Source organism: Pelobates fuscus, chromosome 4, assembly GCF_036172605.1.
Source record: "Pelobates fuscus isolate aPelFus1 chromosome 4, aPelFus1.pri, whole genome shotgun sequence".
NCBI classification, from domain to species: domain Eukaryota; kingdom Metazoa; phylum Chordata; class Amphibia; order Anura; family Pelobatidae; genus Pelobates; species Pelobates fuscus.
The window spans coordinates 331,193,638-331,212,258 of record NC_086320.1 but is presented as its reverse complement, the minus strand read 5'-3'; the positions used below and the strand labels follow the sequence as shown (position 1 = coordinate 331,212,258).

General features: G+C 35.9%; 1 protein-coding gene across 5 annotated transcripts in view; it reads right to left on the bottom strand.

Annotated features, from left to right (window-relative positions):
- The window catches only part of ETV1 (ETS variant transcription factor 1), a 51,497-nt gene that overhangs the window by 21,686 nt on the left and 11,190 nt on the right, over window positions 1-18,621 (bottom strand). For all 5 annotated transcript variants that reach the window (XM_063452406.1, XM_063452405.1, XM_063452407.1 and 2 more), the window contains one exon: window positions 1-130. In XM_063452406.1, coding sequence (XP_063308476.1) covers window positions 1-130 — 130 coding nt within the window. The remainder of the gene's footprint in view (window positions 131-18,621) is intronic.

Sequence of the window (18,621 nt, the reverse complement as noted above, 5' to 3'; positions counted from 1 at the left end):
CTGACATTGTACAGGCACTTTTCCCCATAGCTGAACTTGAATGGCTGTTCTTGACTGCAAGCAGTGTTCAGTTCTGAGCAGGGACTGTGTGGTTCCTTCTTGATCTTTAGTGGAACACCATGAAAAGCCACTACGGAGAAAATGGAACAAAGAGCCATCATACATGCGCTTTTATTTCTACAAATCATTACAAATGTAACAATTAACATAGAACATCGAAATACCGTTAGAATATATAGACTTACTTAAAGCAGACAGCATTTAAAGATGTTTAGGGTGCTGTCCATTAAATAAATGTAGTTAAAACCAAGAGGTTGACATTTGTGCAGGAGGGTTTGTGTCTACTCATTAGTAATGGAGGTTATTGAACCATTAAGCATTAACCTCGTGACAGGTGGTCCTTGTAACCACTTTGTAAAGCCAAATAATATGAACTAACATAACCTCAGTTGTGTAGGGGGTGGGGAAGCAACTCTACTTCTCTGAACCCAGTTATAGCTGGTATTTCATTAATTTCACTCACGCATAGGGAGCACAATATTATTAAACTTGTAGGAGGTTCTCCAGGGCGACAGTTTGACTTTTCAAGAACAGAACAAGCATGTTATGATGTTTGATAAATTAAAACAATAACACATTAGATCTTAATTCATTTTTAATTATTCAAAGTTAATATTAATTGTGCCCATTACACCGGATATTTGGAGTCTCAAGTGTGCCATGTTGGTCTGCAAAGGCAAAAAAATAACCAGGCATTCACGTACACCTAGTAATTCATGACTTCTCTGTAAAAACAAAACGGGGGCAATACAGACAGAGACAATACACACACCCCTAACTTAGATTTTTAGATTACAACCGGACATACTAATTGTAATATTAGCTTGATTTAGAAAAGAGAAAATGGAGTGACTTCCTTGATAGAGAATGCTTGGCCACTATTACCAAAGAATAGTAGGAGCTTGTGCCTCACATAAAAAGCCTTAAAAAAAAAAAAAAAAAAAAAATATGACACTCCACTGCCCAAATGCACAAAAATAGATAACGGTTTAGTTGCTACACATCAACTATATAATAAAAAAAAAAAATTGTATTCATATGCGATATATCGAAAAACAGCTTGTAAAATCTGCAGAGCTTTAGTCTGAAGCCTTTGCAAGCCCTCCCCTTCTAACCCAGCCCACACTTTCTGTGGCTGTGCAATCACAAACCTCCCAATGAGGTTCAATGAGAAGTTTTTGCGAGGCAGGTGCTACGGGAAATTGCTGCCTCTTGAGTTTAGATCCACTGAGCTAAGCAACCAGGAAGTAACAAGACCGGTTGTCTGACAGCCAGAAGAATAATTAGCAGCCGAGCCTGAGCAACAATTGCTTTATCCCCAGTTGTCAATAAAACAAAGAAGAATATTCACTAAATGAAGAAAAGCACATATATTACATATTGCCTCCCAACACCTACTGTATTAAGCAAAAATGAATGGCGCATGAGAACCCAACCTGGAAACAAATGACCATCTGGATCAGACGAACAGGTGAATATTTAAAAGTCATGCCTCATTATATTTACATGCTCAGAATTACATTAAAGACACTAGAATACTCTTCCGTATACCCTGACAACACTGCAAAACCATATGCAGTGCACTCTTAAAAGAAATAAAGCAAAATCGATGACAGAGATGGATCCACTGAATAAACGTTACCTACTTATTAAAGATCACACTGTATTTTTATTAACAGTTTAAAAAAAATATATTAAATCATTTAGAATGTCCATCAAATTATTTTCCTTCTAGATTAACTGCGTGATCTAGTTTTTAAGTTCTCCATCAAAGATACAATGCGGTCTATATATAAAAAGGGAACGCAAACTCTGTAGTGGTAACAACAAGCAGTTGTGACAAATGTGTCTCTTAATACGGATTTGCAAAATGGAGCGACTGTGCAACATTTAAGTGTATTCCTAACCTGACCATAGAAATGTAGGATGAAAACCAAAATGTTGCACAAAGTGCAGATCTGACATTCAAACCTACAATGCTCAGTAGCCACAAGTTTCCGGAAAAACATGGTTAACTCTGACCTACTCATTCTTAACCAGATAGGTCTTCAACTCATCTCAGGTTGTCTTAACCCAGTACAATAAGATAAAAACCCATCAATGTAGGTTATGAAACCCACTTTTGTGTAGGGGGTGGGGAAGCAACTCTACTTCTCTGAACCCAGTAATAGAAAAACAAAACAAAAAACAAACAAACACAGGACTTCATTGTTCACAGCACAATTGTGGTTTCCCGTGCCCCACTTAGGATACTTATTAAGGGAGCATTGTTAAATGTCAACATAAAAATATATATAAATAAAAGCCTCAATTTACTAAAGAATGGAAAAAAAAAACACTGCTCTCTGGCTCATAAAATCACTGTAAATGCTTCACAAATAGACCTGAATAGTGTCCCAAAATAAAAAGATGTACAAATTATACACAGATGTAATAAAATATGTGTGCATAATTGTTTGGTACAATTTATTTTTATAAAAATATTTTCAAAGTGTCTACATGTCAACAAGGAAAAATAAAATCCTTATGGACATCATATATTAATGGGGATATGCAAGAACATTATTGTAAGATCAATTCTACAAGTGGAGTGCTTTAAATGCTAACATAACAAACATGAGCAAGAGTTCTAAACAATACGATTTCTTCACAAGCACAGGGTTGAGTCATATGGACAGGCAAAATTATGTGGGGAAAATAAGTTAAGACCAAACATTAAATTATTATACAACATTTTTAAATGTAGTTCTTCTGAAGGCATTTTCCTTTAGTTAAAACGGTACAATAGGCTTGTGGTACATGTAAAAATAGTACCCTAGAGAAACATACTATCAGTAATGATAAAGAGTACTGCTTGATAGGGATATATTCCAATGTTCAAAGTATAGTCATGTATTTGAATGATGTATGCAGCCATGTAGGATGGCAAATCCATAATGCAAAGTAGATATTGCATTCAAAACAATGGGTTCACAACCTCAGAATAGATTTCACACTAAGTAAAGGCTATGTGACGGTTTCCTTATAGATTCCTGAAAATTTACTGCACCAACTAAACTATTTTACAGCATTTACAAAGTTACAGACTCCTCCTATAAGTCACAAGTTTCATGGTTGTTTTATGTCCATTTTATGATAACTCAAACATATGTGGTTGTTACGGTCTTGCTTTGATAAACTTTCTAGTTTTGGCTTCCCATTGCCTGCAGAGCAGAATGACCTAAAAAGTAACCTTAGGCAGCTTCCAAGGGTAGACAGGGGATCTGGAACAATGCAAGTGCTTGGCCCCATTCACCATTCTTACAAGAAGAATGAGTGACTGGGGCAAACAGATAACCTACCCTGTGGGATCTTAGTCCTTCTGCGATTTCCAGTATAAGATGTGGACCTCTGTAGCAATAGCTACATTGTATGGAGTAGGAAGATCAGACAATATAGATGCACACACACACACACACACACTACTGGGGGGATACACTTTAGGATACCAATATGAATTTATTTTTCACAAGTACAATTGAATCTACCAAGCTCCGGAACTGCACAAATATTTTTTTTTGTCTCTGCTGATGAAAAACACTGCAAGGCCAAAACATATTTACTAAAAGCCTTCGTTTCGGATCAGTTCATAGCAAAGGAAGTCAGAACTGAATTACCATTACAGGACAGTTCTTTGAGCATGTACTGGATTCAATATCAATTAAGATTATACATCATTCATATGCATTTAGTCAATTTCACCAGACTGCCCAGTGGACGGCAAGAAAAACTATTAGATAATTTAATTTCCTGTGGTCAGTATCCCCATATGTATCATATACTTCAGGAGAATAAAAGCACCATATTGTGTATCTTAAAGCAGCAGCACAAACAATCAGCTACTTCCTCTCTTTGGCCTAAACATCTAATAATCTGAAAATCAAATTAAATAAATAAAAATGGTTTAAAAAATAAAATAAAACCAAAAAGTAATTGTTCTTTTGGGAGAAGTAAATTACTGGATAAGTTTAATATACTATTTATACTACAGTGATAAAATATTCTGTTGATATATTGTTTATATTATTCCATAAAAAAAAAATTCACGGGTCTTAAGAAATAAACAATTGTAAATATTTTACTAATCAATTGCATTGGAGTCTGGCAAAAATGTATTTACTCGTTTTTCGCTCCCACATTGCTCATCATTGATGATTACACGTGATAGGTTTTAAATTCAACAACTTATTAATAAATATATGTATACACAAAACATGAATTTTTTATTTTTTTTTACACACACACACACACACACACACACAAATATATAAAAATGTTGAGAAAATCTGCTTATCACGTTTGTACAAACAATTTGGAAAGGGGTGTCCGCTACTTTAAAAATCGCTACGTTTTGTGCAACCAAAGATTTTACGTCTGCTAAAAGGCACTCTTTAAGCTTACTGGCATTTACACACAAAAAAAAGCACATTCATTTTGTGCAATTTGCTTTACCTTCCCACATGGAGTTGGTACATGTAAAAGCCTGTTAAGTACTAAATTATTCCTTATCAAATCACCATCATCTGGAGTCATGATCAACACTAATTAAATTAAATTCACTGAACACGGCTCCAGCTTGCTGCCGGCTCTATACATTGTGCTTGCATACAGTAAAAATCTTCAGAGAGTAAAGACGGACTACGCAGCATTGTCTGAAGTTTAGTGTATTGCTCGCTAAGCATAATACAGGGACACATCAATAAGAACTGAAGTAGGTGACAAGGATACACACATTAATACTGGGAATATGGAGAATAAATTGACGTGATGACAGGGTAGCTATATCTTGGTGAAACACACAGTGTTATGGAACTGTGTGACAGAAACAGAGGTGTCAAGCTGTGATGTAGCTGACTGACCTCTGTACCAGTGTCTAGATCAGAGCAAGCTCATGTCTCAATTTCACACAGTTTACACTTAACACATTGACTGACAAATGTTTGTAGAATCCATAAACCAGGAGGCAGACCTATAGTGGATCAAATGTGATTTTTGAATAAGAACGTGGAAATAATAGGTTTGTACTCTTAAAATTGAGCCGGTGGCATTTCTAAGATTCAGGGCTCTCGATTCCTGGGGTTGATTTACTGAATATCTGCACAAAATGTATTCAGCTAGTTGGGAATTTAAGGTTATATTTCGGACCGGTCCCAAACATACAGAACCTTGCAAAGAGTGCTGCTGAAGCACTCCTTGCAGGATTCTAGTGCCCGTTCACAGAGCAGCACGCCTTATGATTGTTGCCCTTGTTGCTCTACCAGAGGAAAGTTTATTGTTGTCCCAGGATACGGAGGAATTGGGAACAAAATTGGAATGGCAGGACCCTGAAATCGTACCCGTCAAGTTGAAACCTGGTAAGAAAGCTTGCAAGCTTGAAGAAGAACATGCATTATTGTTGTCCAATCATCACTGCAATATGTTCACTGTTGTATAAGTTTTTACATGGCCAGCAATAACTAGCAATGGCCCAATGCCCATACGTGAGACACAAAAGTATATATCAAGGCTAAATCAGGACTCTTACACCAGATGCAGGACTGTACGAAAGCATGACACTTAAACAGAGCAAAATCTGCAGCTTTTAAGGGGGAATGTTTTACGCCTTTAAAAGTATTATCAAAATGTATTTTATTTTTGTTTTACAACTGAATGTAAAGAGGACAAAACACATGATTATTATAGCACAATCTGAAAGTGATGGTACTGTTCCGATTTACAGGTTTAACCAACTTCAATTAGCAGTTTGTAAAATTCCTCAAGCAAAATGCAGAAGGCCTGTATATAAAGACATTGGTGTCACAGGCTTGTTCAATCTGTCTTACACAAAACAAGGCTGAAAGCACTTGACATATATCAGAGCCTCTCAAATATTCTCTTCCAGTACATTTACCTCTGCCAAGCCTTAGCCCTTCCCCCCAACAAAAAAATCCATTACTGAAAGGCCTAATCTCAGCTATCAGCATAGAGTGCCTTTTATGGAGCCATTAAACCATTTCTCTTGTTTACTGTGCCCGAAGAAAGATGTGAATTATGTCTGTGACAAATCTACCGATAACATTTCTAAACTGCTATTAAAATGCATACAAAAAAAAAAGAAAACCCAAACAGAAAGCACACACCATAATGAACTTGTCCCTACCAATTCCTTTTCTTTACCTTCAATATGTTGGTTAAAAACTGTTACTTAAAGGGTTACTTTAAGTACCATGGCTCCTTCAACGATTTGAAGTGGTCACAGAGCCTGACTTCTGTATATGCAACATGCATTGCTATGAAATGCTGCACATATGGAGATTAACCCCTCTGCAAAATTGACACCCCCTGACTCCCTGTGCGGTTCCGATCCTCCTCGTCAGCCCTTCCTTGTTCAGCGGAAGATCAGGCTGCAGGGAGAACTCTGCCTCAAGTATTGGAAAATAAAAAATGACCAGCAAAATGTCTGTTTGTTTGGGGTGGCCCCAAATAGGAAGGTTTACTCTGACCAAAATAAGGCGTTACAGACATACTGGTCGGTAGGTAGGACTAGTTAATTCATTAATTCAAAATATAAATGGTAATTTTAATAAATTTTTTCGCCCTTTCAGTTTTGGAATTGGTTATCTCCTACTTAAATACTCTTGGGGGAGTGGAAGGGGGGCAGGGGACTTTGACAACTTCTGGCACGCTAACACCTGATGTGAATTGTGTGTTTCCACTCTGTTAGAAACTAAAATGTTAGTATTTTATCTTAATCACTTTGCTTTTATACACAATTCATACTGTAATAGTAAAAGAAAAAAAAAAAAAACTAAATACATGACAAAAAAAAAATGCTAACATACATCACAGCTCTATAGAACAGGTACACTAGACTTGTTTAGAAAAATGTGTTGAATAATAAGGGCCATAACTTTTTAAAATCAATCAAAATTCTTGACAGGATGTCATGTCTCTTTCTTCTGTTTTATTTCCTTTGCCTTCAGCTTCTAAAATCTTTAGGATGGGTACCACCTATACTAATGAATTCATATGTATAGCATTCATAACGGCTACACTTCCTCTACTGTAAAGGAACCTAAACAACCTGACAGGCATTCCTGCAGGCTCTAAATACATGTGCAAACAGTGTACTGAAAGTCACATTTTGCCTATAGGCTTTTAGTTCAAAAGTATTTTTAAAAGATAAGATATCAAAGTCTATTAAAGGCACATGCTTCACTTTGAGACAACTTAAAAGTGACATGCATCACTTTAGCTTTTGTCTCACTTTGCAGGCTGAAAAAAAAAAAACAAAAAAAAACAAGAGGTAACTATGTGTGTGTATGTATGTATGTATATACACACACACACACACACACACACACACACACACATACATACACACTTTTTTATGCTTTCCACCCTTGAGTGGGTGGACACTGAGTTAACCAATCCTTATCCTATCCCTAGGAATATTGGAAAAGTGCAGTTGAAAATTCTCTTGATCTTGCAACATCCAGACAGGGGGAGAAAAGAGAGTCTGATCAACGGGGGTTATCCTGGTCCCAAGGGAACATCCTCATGCTCCATGGCAGAGAAGTCAACGGATACCTACAGTCCCTAAAATGGTGGTGATCACCCACGAGCCCGCCAAATGCACACAGCCACGCTCTATAGCTCAACAGCTAGACAACATTTTTGCTGCCTTTTGGCGGCGCATAGAGGAACGACAGAGAGGCTCTCCCATGGCCCCCCAACAATATGTACCTGCTGTCAAACGTGTGAGGGTTCCTGCAATGTGGCCAAAGAGGGGTATTCCAGGCAATCTGGTCCCAAGGAGAAGGCCCACTGCAATGGAGGCTGTCATGCGGAGTGCTCCTGCAGCAAGGGGTATTGTGGCTACAGGAACCTACCAAGTCAGAGACTATACAACTGCCCGTAACTCCTCACTCACCTGCAATGGCGGCAGCAGTGAGTCATTGTGGCCAAGACCCCAGCGTGAGATTCTACTTGCCTTACTGGACACTGCCAGGATCCTGACTTTATAAGACTCTGCAGAGCAGGCATCGGCTGACTTACCACGAGCAATGGGGGCTTCTCCTGACATGTCCCTGAGCTATTAAGCCTGTTTGATCTATGATGCCTGTTGTATCAACCTTACATCTTTGATTACCTTTTTAAATGGAAGTGCAGCATAGTGATGTATTTGATCTCAGTGGATAAATTACTCATCCATGTTAACCTAGCTTGTTTAGCCAAATGTATGCTATTTACCATACATGCCTAGAATTACCATTGTGCCATTTTTATTTGTTAGCACTTAGACATGTTTGACATATAGGTTTTACCCAACTTTTTTTAGCCCCTCCCCCCCCCAAAAAAAACCACGCAGGTTTTCTTGATATTTTATGCAATGTATTTTAATATGTAACTACTGACGTTGTATTTGCACCATGTATCACTGTCACTACATCTCTGTCTCACTGCGCATCAAAAATAAAGAATATATAAAACAGAGCAGGCTCCAGTGTCAGGATTCTCTCTCCTTTAAAAAAGTCCTGAATAGGTCTGAAACATCGAAACAAGATTTTGGTGCATACTACTGCACAATAGAGCAGCAAAGATTATTTACGAAGTCCGGTGAGTGCACCTTTCTTGGTTTGTATATTTTGGCAGAGTGTTTGCACCCAGGTGAGGACAAGACCAGGGGCAATGTTTAACATTGCCAAAGAAAATGGACAAGCGCCTTGCACCAAAATCAGTCTATGAAGATGCGGTGGATTTGGAACCGCGAGTGTTATCTAGTTTCCATATGGTGATACTTGAATAATCAATAATATTGCACTTAGATGAACAGAATGTCATGAGCACTACATAAATGGAGTTAGGGCATAGTGATACATATACATTGTTGCCATGCCTAAAACACCCATATATAACTATGATAATATACAACAAAAGCCCTACTAAAACAGGTATATTTTCAAGTAAAATAATATGTAGTGGAACTTTATCTAGCACCTAATCTAGGCCTATCTAACGAAGTAGTCACATAACATAGAATGCATGTGGAGATTATGTTTGATCCTACAGGACGTTGGACTCAACTCAAGCTACCAAATTCTGAAGCTTGCTCCTAATATTGCTAGTTTTTGACCATTACCTAATATTACGCAGAGATCCACAGCATGCAGAAAGGAATGCAAGATGGAAACAGACAGATGGCCGATAGTTCTCTAAAAATCACAACGTGACATTGATTAAGGCCAAAGGTGATCTGCTAATGATGGCAGCAGACTATTGAGTTAAACCTTTAACTACCTAATTGATTTTAAGGAATGGTGAACAGTTATTTTTGGTTACTCGTAAAGAAGTACTTAGGCAGTGAAACCCGACCTCTCAGATTCTGGCCATACTGCTGGTTTTAAAGATCTTAAAAAAAAATAATAAAATAAAAAAATTAAGTCTATTAACAAGACTATTGTACTTAAAAATGTGGTCAAGTTACAGACAAAACACTTTAGTAAAGATGTACAATTAGTACAGCCAATTTTTGCATTTGTTTTTTTCCCCTTTTTAAGTCATTTGAGTTTTCAAAACACATGCCAAAAAAAAAACTAGTCACTGTATTGGATCAACAGCAAAAAACAGGTGTGAGGAAGGCTGAACTTGATGGATGCAAGTCTCTTTTCAGCTAACTATGTAACTATGTAACTATGTATTATTATACTGGAGAAACCCTTGAAACCAGTTTATTCTAGAACCAATGAAATTACATGGTATAAAGTAAAAGTAAGGCAACAAAGATAAGATTAACCATTTGGAGATTTAAAGTAAGCAAAATAAAATATATTATAATAATACATTTCAGATCATTCTGCTCTGACCCACATATAGTGTATGTCAGAACACTAACTGTAATAAAATATTGAAATTTGGTAAAATGAATAAACTTCAATAACCGCTGAGGCGGCAGGGATAGTTGCTTCACAGAGAGTGTTTAGGTGACCAGCCTACTTACAATCACATGGGAAAGGTGTTTTTTTTATACCCACCTACTTTTCCCATGCTGTGCCAGTCTCCTCGGCTGAAATAATCAGACCTGATGATCTCAGCCAAGCCAATGCTTTATCATGGGAAAGCATTGAGAGGCTATTGCATGTGCAGTAATTAGCATCCTATCAAAGTGATTCATTGAATCGTGCATCTTTATGGAGAACCTTCAGTTCCTCTAGGAAGAGAGCAGAGATGCTGAATGTAGGTGCTGCGGACTGTGCAGCACTCGACAAGGAAGCACCTCTAATGGCCGTCTTAGTGACTGTTACTAGAGGGGTTACTAGGCAGCAATGTAAACACTGCCTTTCCTCTGAGGCAGTGTTTACATTAAAAAGCCTACATGGACAGGCAGTAGACACCAGAACCACTTCATTAAGCTGTAGTTTTTCTTGTGGCTATAGTGTCCCTTTAAGAATTGTATTTTTGTTGATGAAAAAAATAAGTTAAGTTTAAAAAATAAAATGCTCCTAGCTTTTTTTTTTTTTAACTGGCTCCTAAATTCCAAGCAGATTTGTCAAGAACTGAACTACAGCCCTGTTGACTATAACAGGAAGCATGTGTAGGGTTTAAGCGAATTTGGATGGTTTACTATTGGAACAACAGGACTATCAGACAAAAAAAATAAATGATATATATCATTGCAAAGTTCTGTTTTAAGGAGACATATAGTTTTTAACACAGTTTGTCCTAATAAGTACCATGAATTAAACTGCTAAAATGAGTGATTATGTTGTGTACGTAGTGAATGTAAGCTCACTGAGCAGGACCCTCCACCTCTCTGTTCCTGTACGTCCAGTTGTCTGGTTACAATTACATGTCTGTTAGTCCACCCATTGTACAGCACTATGGAATCTGATGGCGCTATATAAATAATAAAATAATAATAATAATAATAATAATAACTAAAAGAAGAAAGAAGTGTGGTGCAACTAGAAAGGCTGTGTGCACAAAAAGTGCTACAATCCAGGTTAATTGAAGGACACAGATGACAATTACAAACGTTTCGGGATGCAACCCTTCATTGGTGCAAAAGGGGCAAACTAATAAAGCCGTGCATTATTTGATTTCGACAAGGGCATGAATGCACATATATACCTCCATGGGATTCTAACATAAATAAGTAAACAAGCAAGCTTCAGTTTATGATGGGAGTTTTACTAAACACTTGCATTGAATGCCAGACATAAAAATAATCAGGTTTTTTTTCCTAGGTGTATTCTAGTAACAGCAAAGGTGACTGAAAATGTTCTACCATGAGTATATTTGATTAATAGAGATTCCACATTAATTCTATACTTTCCAGAATTTTTTTTTTTTCTCAAACCAACAATTATCTTCCAAAAGCTCTATTATTACAGAATCAGAATTACAACGGAGCATCATGCTTTAGACCCATCAGAGTCTTATTTTTGCAAAACAGCTTAAATGATTTGCCACAATCCAAAGGGAGGGGGAGGGGGGGGACCCAGAGATGCTATGCCCCATGGTCACTACTAGAAGCCACAATGGCATTGGTGCTTAGAAAGCCCATTTAAACATCGTAAAATGATGTGAACAGGGAATGGAAGAAATACCAAAAGTGATCAATATGGCTGCTGCTAGCTTTACAATTTGCCACAATATGGAACTTGAAATGAGGACAACCAAAACAAAAAAGTGTGTTGTTCGTAATGGGCTAAAGTGGGTGGTCAAAAATAAATAAATGTAAAAAAAAAATAAAAAAATAAAAAAAAAAAATGAATGAGTAACCATATTAGAATAGAATTTAAATTATTTAACTATGAACAAACTAAATCACTGTAACAAATGCAACTGAAAAGGCAAGTCATATTAAGTTGATTGCCAATTAGTAGTGTGTCAGTTATATGCAAAAAAATAAAATAAAAATAAGTCTGTCCAATTAGCACATTTTTTTTATATGAAGGTTTTCAAAGCAACATGAGGCAACAGAAAGCCACAGAGGACACAGTCCGTGCATAAATTACAGGTGCATCAGACACAAAAAGCTGCTAAATAATTTAAAGCATCAAGGGGAGCAGTCAAAAAAAAAAATAAAAAAATATATATATATATATATATATATATTACTGAAGATGAAGAGACAGATTGGTTGATGTCAAAGCACACTGGCAGATAAATGGATACTTCACAAGGTAGTCACAAAATGCCACAAATTGTACAGTCTCACGACTGAACACAGAATGGAATCAGTAACTCTGTAACAGTCTCACCTAAAACGGTCAGCTTCGAATTTCACAAAGGTGGAATTAATACAGTTTAAAAAAAAAAAAAAAACTCCTTACTTGGCATTTTTATGCATAAGAAGCATAAAATTAATTCTCTAAGTCAGTTGTGCTTTCAGTTCCACTACTCTGGCCTTAAATTTGAAATTGACTTTGGAATCTTTAGTAAATAACTGTGTGTGAGCACATGGGATGCATCTGAGCATACAAAAATTATATAATATACATAACTGATGCTTTCAATCGGGGGAAATCATGCTACAGTGAGTAGATTGTCCAGGCACTGCAAAAAAAGTAATCTTTCACAATTTATATCAAAAAAAAAAAAAAAATCTAATAAATCTAAACAAATTAAGTGATACATCCAAGTTTAATTTACTGTTGATAGACAGCCCATTTAAGATGTTAAAATATTGTTAGGTGTTGCCACTATTTTAGCCACTCACTGTTATTTAAAGTAAAAAAAAAAAACGCTTCTTAAAAACTGTAAAGTATAAATATAACTTCCCAGAAAATAAGGCTGCTTCATTAAAACAGACGTTCTTCTTTCAAATACTACCCTCTGCTGAAACAGTTAGACACAGAAGTTAGTGCCACTAATCTATGCTACTGATGGTGCATGACTTCACCAAAAGGCTTGCCAAGCAGGACGCATTCTTTAACTCAATTTGGACAAATACTTGTAGACTTTATAAGTCAGACATACTATTTATAAGTAAAGTTGATTTTAATTTTTTAATCCAGAAGACAACGTGCATGTATGGGGTTTGCTACAAAACACTCAAAAATGTTAAACACTTGGCGTTCAAGGGTTTTCTCATGCCCAGCTACCTACATTTTGCATTAAGACATTTCTTTTGCAGGAGGTATAAGAAGGGAATACATGAATCTTGCTTCAACATCTTTGGTTAGGATGTATTGGCAAATAAAAAAAATAAATAAAACCACCCACTCTGTATTTGTCTCTCTCTAAACATGTATTTTAGTCAAGGTAATTGTTTAACATTACCTGGAAATATAATATCAACAGAGACAAAATAATATAAAAAAAATAAAATAAAGTGATGTAAGAAACAAGTTATTAAAATCAGAAATGCCTAGTGGGAAGGGATATCACAGAAGGAAAGTGAATAGCAAATATATGTCTTGGGTAAAAACACAGAACATGATCGGTCATTGAATTCTTGCCATTTGAATAGTGTAGTGATGTATCTATTTCATATTCATTACTTTTCCCCTTTAACTATTTATCTTTGGAAACAAAGTCCTATTTTCAATGGGATTTCTTATCATTTTTACCTCCTTTCCAAAAAACAAATATATTTCAATTGCAACCTTTGCCTTCTTCTACTGACTTGTGCTGGAGGACATATGGGAAATTTGAGTTTTAGGTGTGCCAGCAGACCCCTTTTGGGGGATGGTGTGTGAGTTTAGAATATGTAAAGTTAGCATGATTGTATACATGAAGGTAAAAAGCCAAAGTTTAAAGAATTTTTCTTAAAAAACTATAGGGTGTTGAATAAAATATCCAATCAGAGTGAAAACCATTTTACAGAATACCAATATACATGCTTAAAATAACATGAACATTTTAAATCCAGTGTATATTGATTGACGCTTGGAAACAAGAGATTTCAATCTCTAATCCAGAATGGACAGTACACTCTGTAAACCTCAATTTAGTGTAATGGTTGAACACAAACCGAGTTTGAATATAAGTAAATGTTTCTAACTTAAGAATTCTTGATGCAGTAATATGGTGTTCAGTAGAGGTAATTGTATATGCAAAGTGATAAGAAATAAATAAAATCACATCACGTATAATATGCTAAAAAAAGTGACAAATTAACTTTGGCTTAGTAAAGCAACTTGGAAGGCTACCCATGGTACCTACAAACAAAGAATGTGACGGCTGATGAGAACCATTCGGCCCATCTAGTCTTATAGTTAGGATAGCCTTATGCCTATCCCACGCATGCTTAAACTCCCTCACTGTGTTAACCTCTACCACTTTAGCTGGAAGTCTATTCCATGCATCCACTACTCTTTCAGGAAAGTAATACTTCCTGATATTGTTAAACCTTAGCCCCTCTAATTTAACACTATGTCCTGCAGAAGAATTAGTCAGAAGACACGAAAAAAAAAAAAAATAATTGCCAAATGAATGGGTGGATTGGATTACATTTACTTTGCAGTTTTTTTGTTGTGTTTTTTTTTTTAAACAATTTGTTATAATCAGCTTTAGGATTTGTTATTTTATTGCGGTTTAAAATAAAAGTAATTACATGCAGTTTTGAATTCCACCAATATATACGTTGTATCGATAGACCGATTACAATAAGGTGATCACAAAAAAGAGGTTAAGTAAGGATAACATGCTATCAATGGGTTAATGAATATATTGTAGATAAAGGTGTCAAAACGGTTAAATTACTGTAAAAGATGATCTAAGAATGTTTGCAAACAATATGTCTTTTTTAATCACCTGATGAAAGTGAAATGGATTTGCTCTTGGTAACTAATGAATGTCAGTTTTACTCATTTACACAACAGAACGCAAGCAAACAGTAACCATCTTAACAAATATTAGCTGTCTACAAATGTAAAGAAAGGCAAGTGACCAATATTTGACACATGTAATACAAACTGGTGTTAGTTTCAATGTACGCTACAAACAGAGATGGGCACTGAAGAATCAGACAGCATGTAAAAAGTTGACATATTGTCAATAATGCCAAACCAAATGAAGACATAAATGACTAGATCACTTTTGAACAATTGAGAGTGAAGGCCGTGTTTTTTCCCCTCCAAACAAAATAAAAAGACTCATTAGCAAAGGGAAAACTTATGTCATTTAATTTTGTTGCTATATGAAGAGCACCCTGCCCCTTTAATTGAGAATGCATATAGAGTGGATTGGTTTATAGCCAACCTCCTGTAGAGTGGCAGTTATTCTAACACAGCTATCACCAATAAAAAGCAAAATAAGTTGGCACATGCAAAAGGGGTACTAAAAAGGTCAAAACATCCTATTCACATCCTAGGTTTTAACACCCTTCAACACAATTGTTCTTAAAACGGTAATTAAAGCCAACCTAGCCTAGGACGCAAGAATTAAGTCGATGTGAGTAAAACAGGATATCTGCATGCTTATTTATATTTGATGGATAGCTTTAAGGACCAGCACTGCAATTACCATGATGTTTGGCTATATATACACAGTGCAATGCCAATTACACTGTGGACTCAGAACATTTAATATGGGTAGGTCCCACGTTTGACCTTAATCAATGGGGAAAGTGTAGGGAAGCATATTATGGAACATGGGTTTACATATGCATGTATGTGTTTTATTAACATGTTTCTACCCATCTTACATCAAGATAATATTGTATTTCTATAGACTGTAAGCTCATTTGAGCAGGGTCCTCTTCAACTTATCGTTCCTGTAAGTTTTCTTGTAATTGTCCTATTTATAGTTAAAGCCCTTCTCTTATAATATTGTAAAGTGCTACGGAATCTGATGGCGCTAAATAAATGGCAATAATAATATGCAATTTGGAAGGGTGCTGAACACCATCACTTTCAAGCAGACTAATAAGAAGAAATGTTTAACAGCAGCTATCAAAATATGCTTTCATCTGCACCAGTGAATGTCTGCATATCTATTTTTGCACCAACAACACATTCAGTGCTGTTGAGGTATAAAGGATTAAAGTAAAATCAGTAATTAAATTAGCCTTCATGTGTTCTACAGAGTAAATACAGGTCCACATTTACTGCCTGGAAGCAAAAGCAGCTAGGTTATTCACTAAACAAGCAAATGTGAAGGCATGCATTCCAAAATATCCAACATGGAAACATAGTTTAGTTGGAGAATATTGAAAATGTGGTTTTTCTGGCATACGGATTTGCAGTTTTCCCTGTTAATTTCCATAATTACATAGTTAGAAAACACAAATAATTAAAAATTAAAAAGGGAGTTGAGTGGAAATTAAAATATGAAAAAAAAAAAAAACAAACAAACACACACCACGGCAACAACACTACAAATTTAGCTTGCCTGTTCTAAATGTTACTATTTCCTGATCAATTTAGCACAGAGAATAAACACAATACTGTCTAAGTGACTGCCAGTGTACATCTCTATATTTATTGTAGATTTGTCAGCAATAAAGTAACTAGACTATGACTGCAGTTATGTTCGGTTGCTGTCCCCCTTACTGCCCTATTGTGTTTTTATGTCCCACTTCCTCTAGACTGTAATCTAGCCTGAGCAGGGTCCTTATCTACCTATTGTTCCTGTATCATTTTGTAGTTGTCTAATTTGTAAAAAAAAATTGTTAAATCCGCCGCCCCCCACCCCCCTCTTTTCAGAATTTTGTAAGGCGCTGCGAAATAAGTTGGTGCTATATAAATACCAATAATAATGACAAATAAGCGGTTAAATTGGTGCTTGATAAACCTTTAAGTAAATAGAATACCATGGGTTAAGAGGTGTCCTCCATGTTTATCATACAGTTAAGTGGTAGGCCTCTTAACTGTTTGCCTTTCTAAAAGACTAGTAGATAACAGAAATGTAAGTGCTGAATGGCTTTTAGCTTTTTAGGGCAGGAAGTTGTCAAGGTGTGATACATGTACAACATGAAAGGGCTAATCATGGCTCAGGTCAAAGTGCTGTTAATAATTATTACATCATTTCTATTGAAATGAAGGGTTAAACTCTTATCATTTTAGTCTATTAAAACAGATGAAATGTGAAATGAAAACGTAATACTCATTGTATATTACTACGGAATTTGTTGGTGCTTTATAAATTAAAATAAGGAGTTTGCAGGGGGATTTCACAAGAACAAAAAACAAAACCAGAGAAACTGCGTAAATGCCATAGAATAACTCAGAAAGCATGCGTAATTTTCTACACAAGTGTATTTTTTCCATTTCATACTACATAATCTGTGTGGTATATCATAGGTCATTTAATGGACACTAAGTACCAAAACCACTGAACCTTAATGTAGCCATTGCCACACTTGCGCCATGTGTTCTATAGGAGAACTATTTGATTGGATTAGAGCTCATCATGAGTACATCAGACATAAATGGTTACTCCTACCAAAATCTGATGCTTTCATAAAAAGGTGGTCCAACCTCTCCTCAAAAAAATTAAAAAAATAAAAATAAATAACCACAACCCACACCTAACCTCCAATGCCAAGTTCTCCATGCAGCCTGATCCTCGTTGCTACTTGCTGGAGGAAAGGAGTGCACTGAGGGGTTAATCTCTGCATTTCATAGCACACATAAAGACTCCAAGCACCATGACCATGTCAAATAACTGAAGTTGTCATGGTGCATGGGTTAACACAAATTTTGTGTAAATATATATATATATATATATATATATATATATAGTGTTTCTTTCAGGCATAAGCTTAGATGTGTTACTGAATTTTCAAAGAAGATACATACACGTTTACATATACTTATTACACGGGTCGGCAAACTTTGACAATGGAAATGTTGTGGACTACATCTCCCTAATGCTCTAACAGACATAATGCTGGTAAAGCATCACAAGAGATATAGTCCACAACATCCAGAGCACTGTCTTACCATGGCTTAGGAGTTCCTCATAGGGACAGCTCTATACAGTCAAGGGTAGAGAGGCTGGGCCCTCTGACACTACAGAAGTTTGAAGCTTACTCATATAGAAGGCAAATTAAAAAGGGAATTAAAAAAAAATATATTCAACTATCATGGACTACCAAAAAACAACCTCCCCCCCCCCCCAGTAATTATAGACTTTATATGAATTTATGTAGATAGATTATTTTGTAAAGTGTACAGAGAACACATCCAATATGATGATAAAACCAATTCAATTCTTTCAAACTCACATGGAAAGAAAGTAGTTTTAAGGTTGTATCTTTATCAAAATGTTAAAATAAAAAAAAAATAAAAAAAAGATTATTTTTGACATGGCCAATAGATCATGTACAAAATGTCGAGAATGACTTAAAAATAGTAATTTTATGAATTATTCTAAAATGTTTTTCTCGTGCAGCCTAGAGGCATTTGCATTTCTTTTACTGTGTCTTCCGTACCCCTGGGCATATCCTGTGCCTCTTCTATAAGTAGAAATATCACATACCAAAAAAATATATTACATTAAAGTTTTGTATCTCTCCGCTCAGCGTATACTTAGAACTAACTTGGGTTTTTGTCAAACCTCTTACAGGAAAGCAAATCATAACAATTCTAG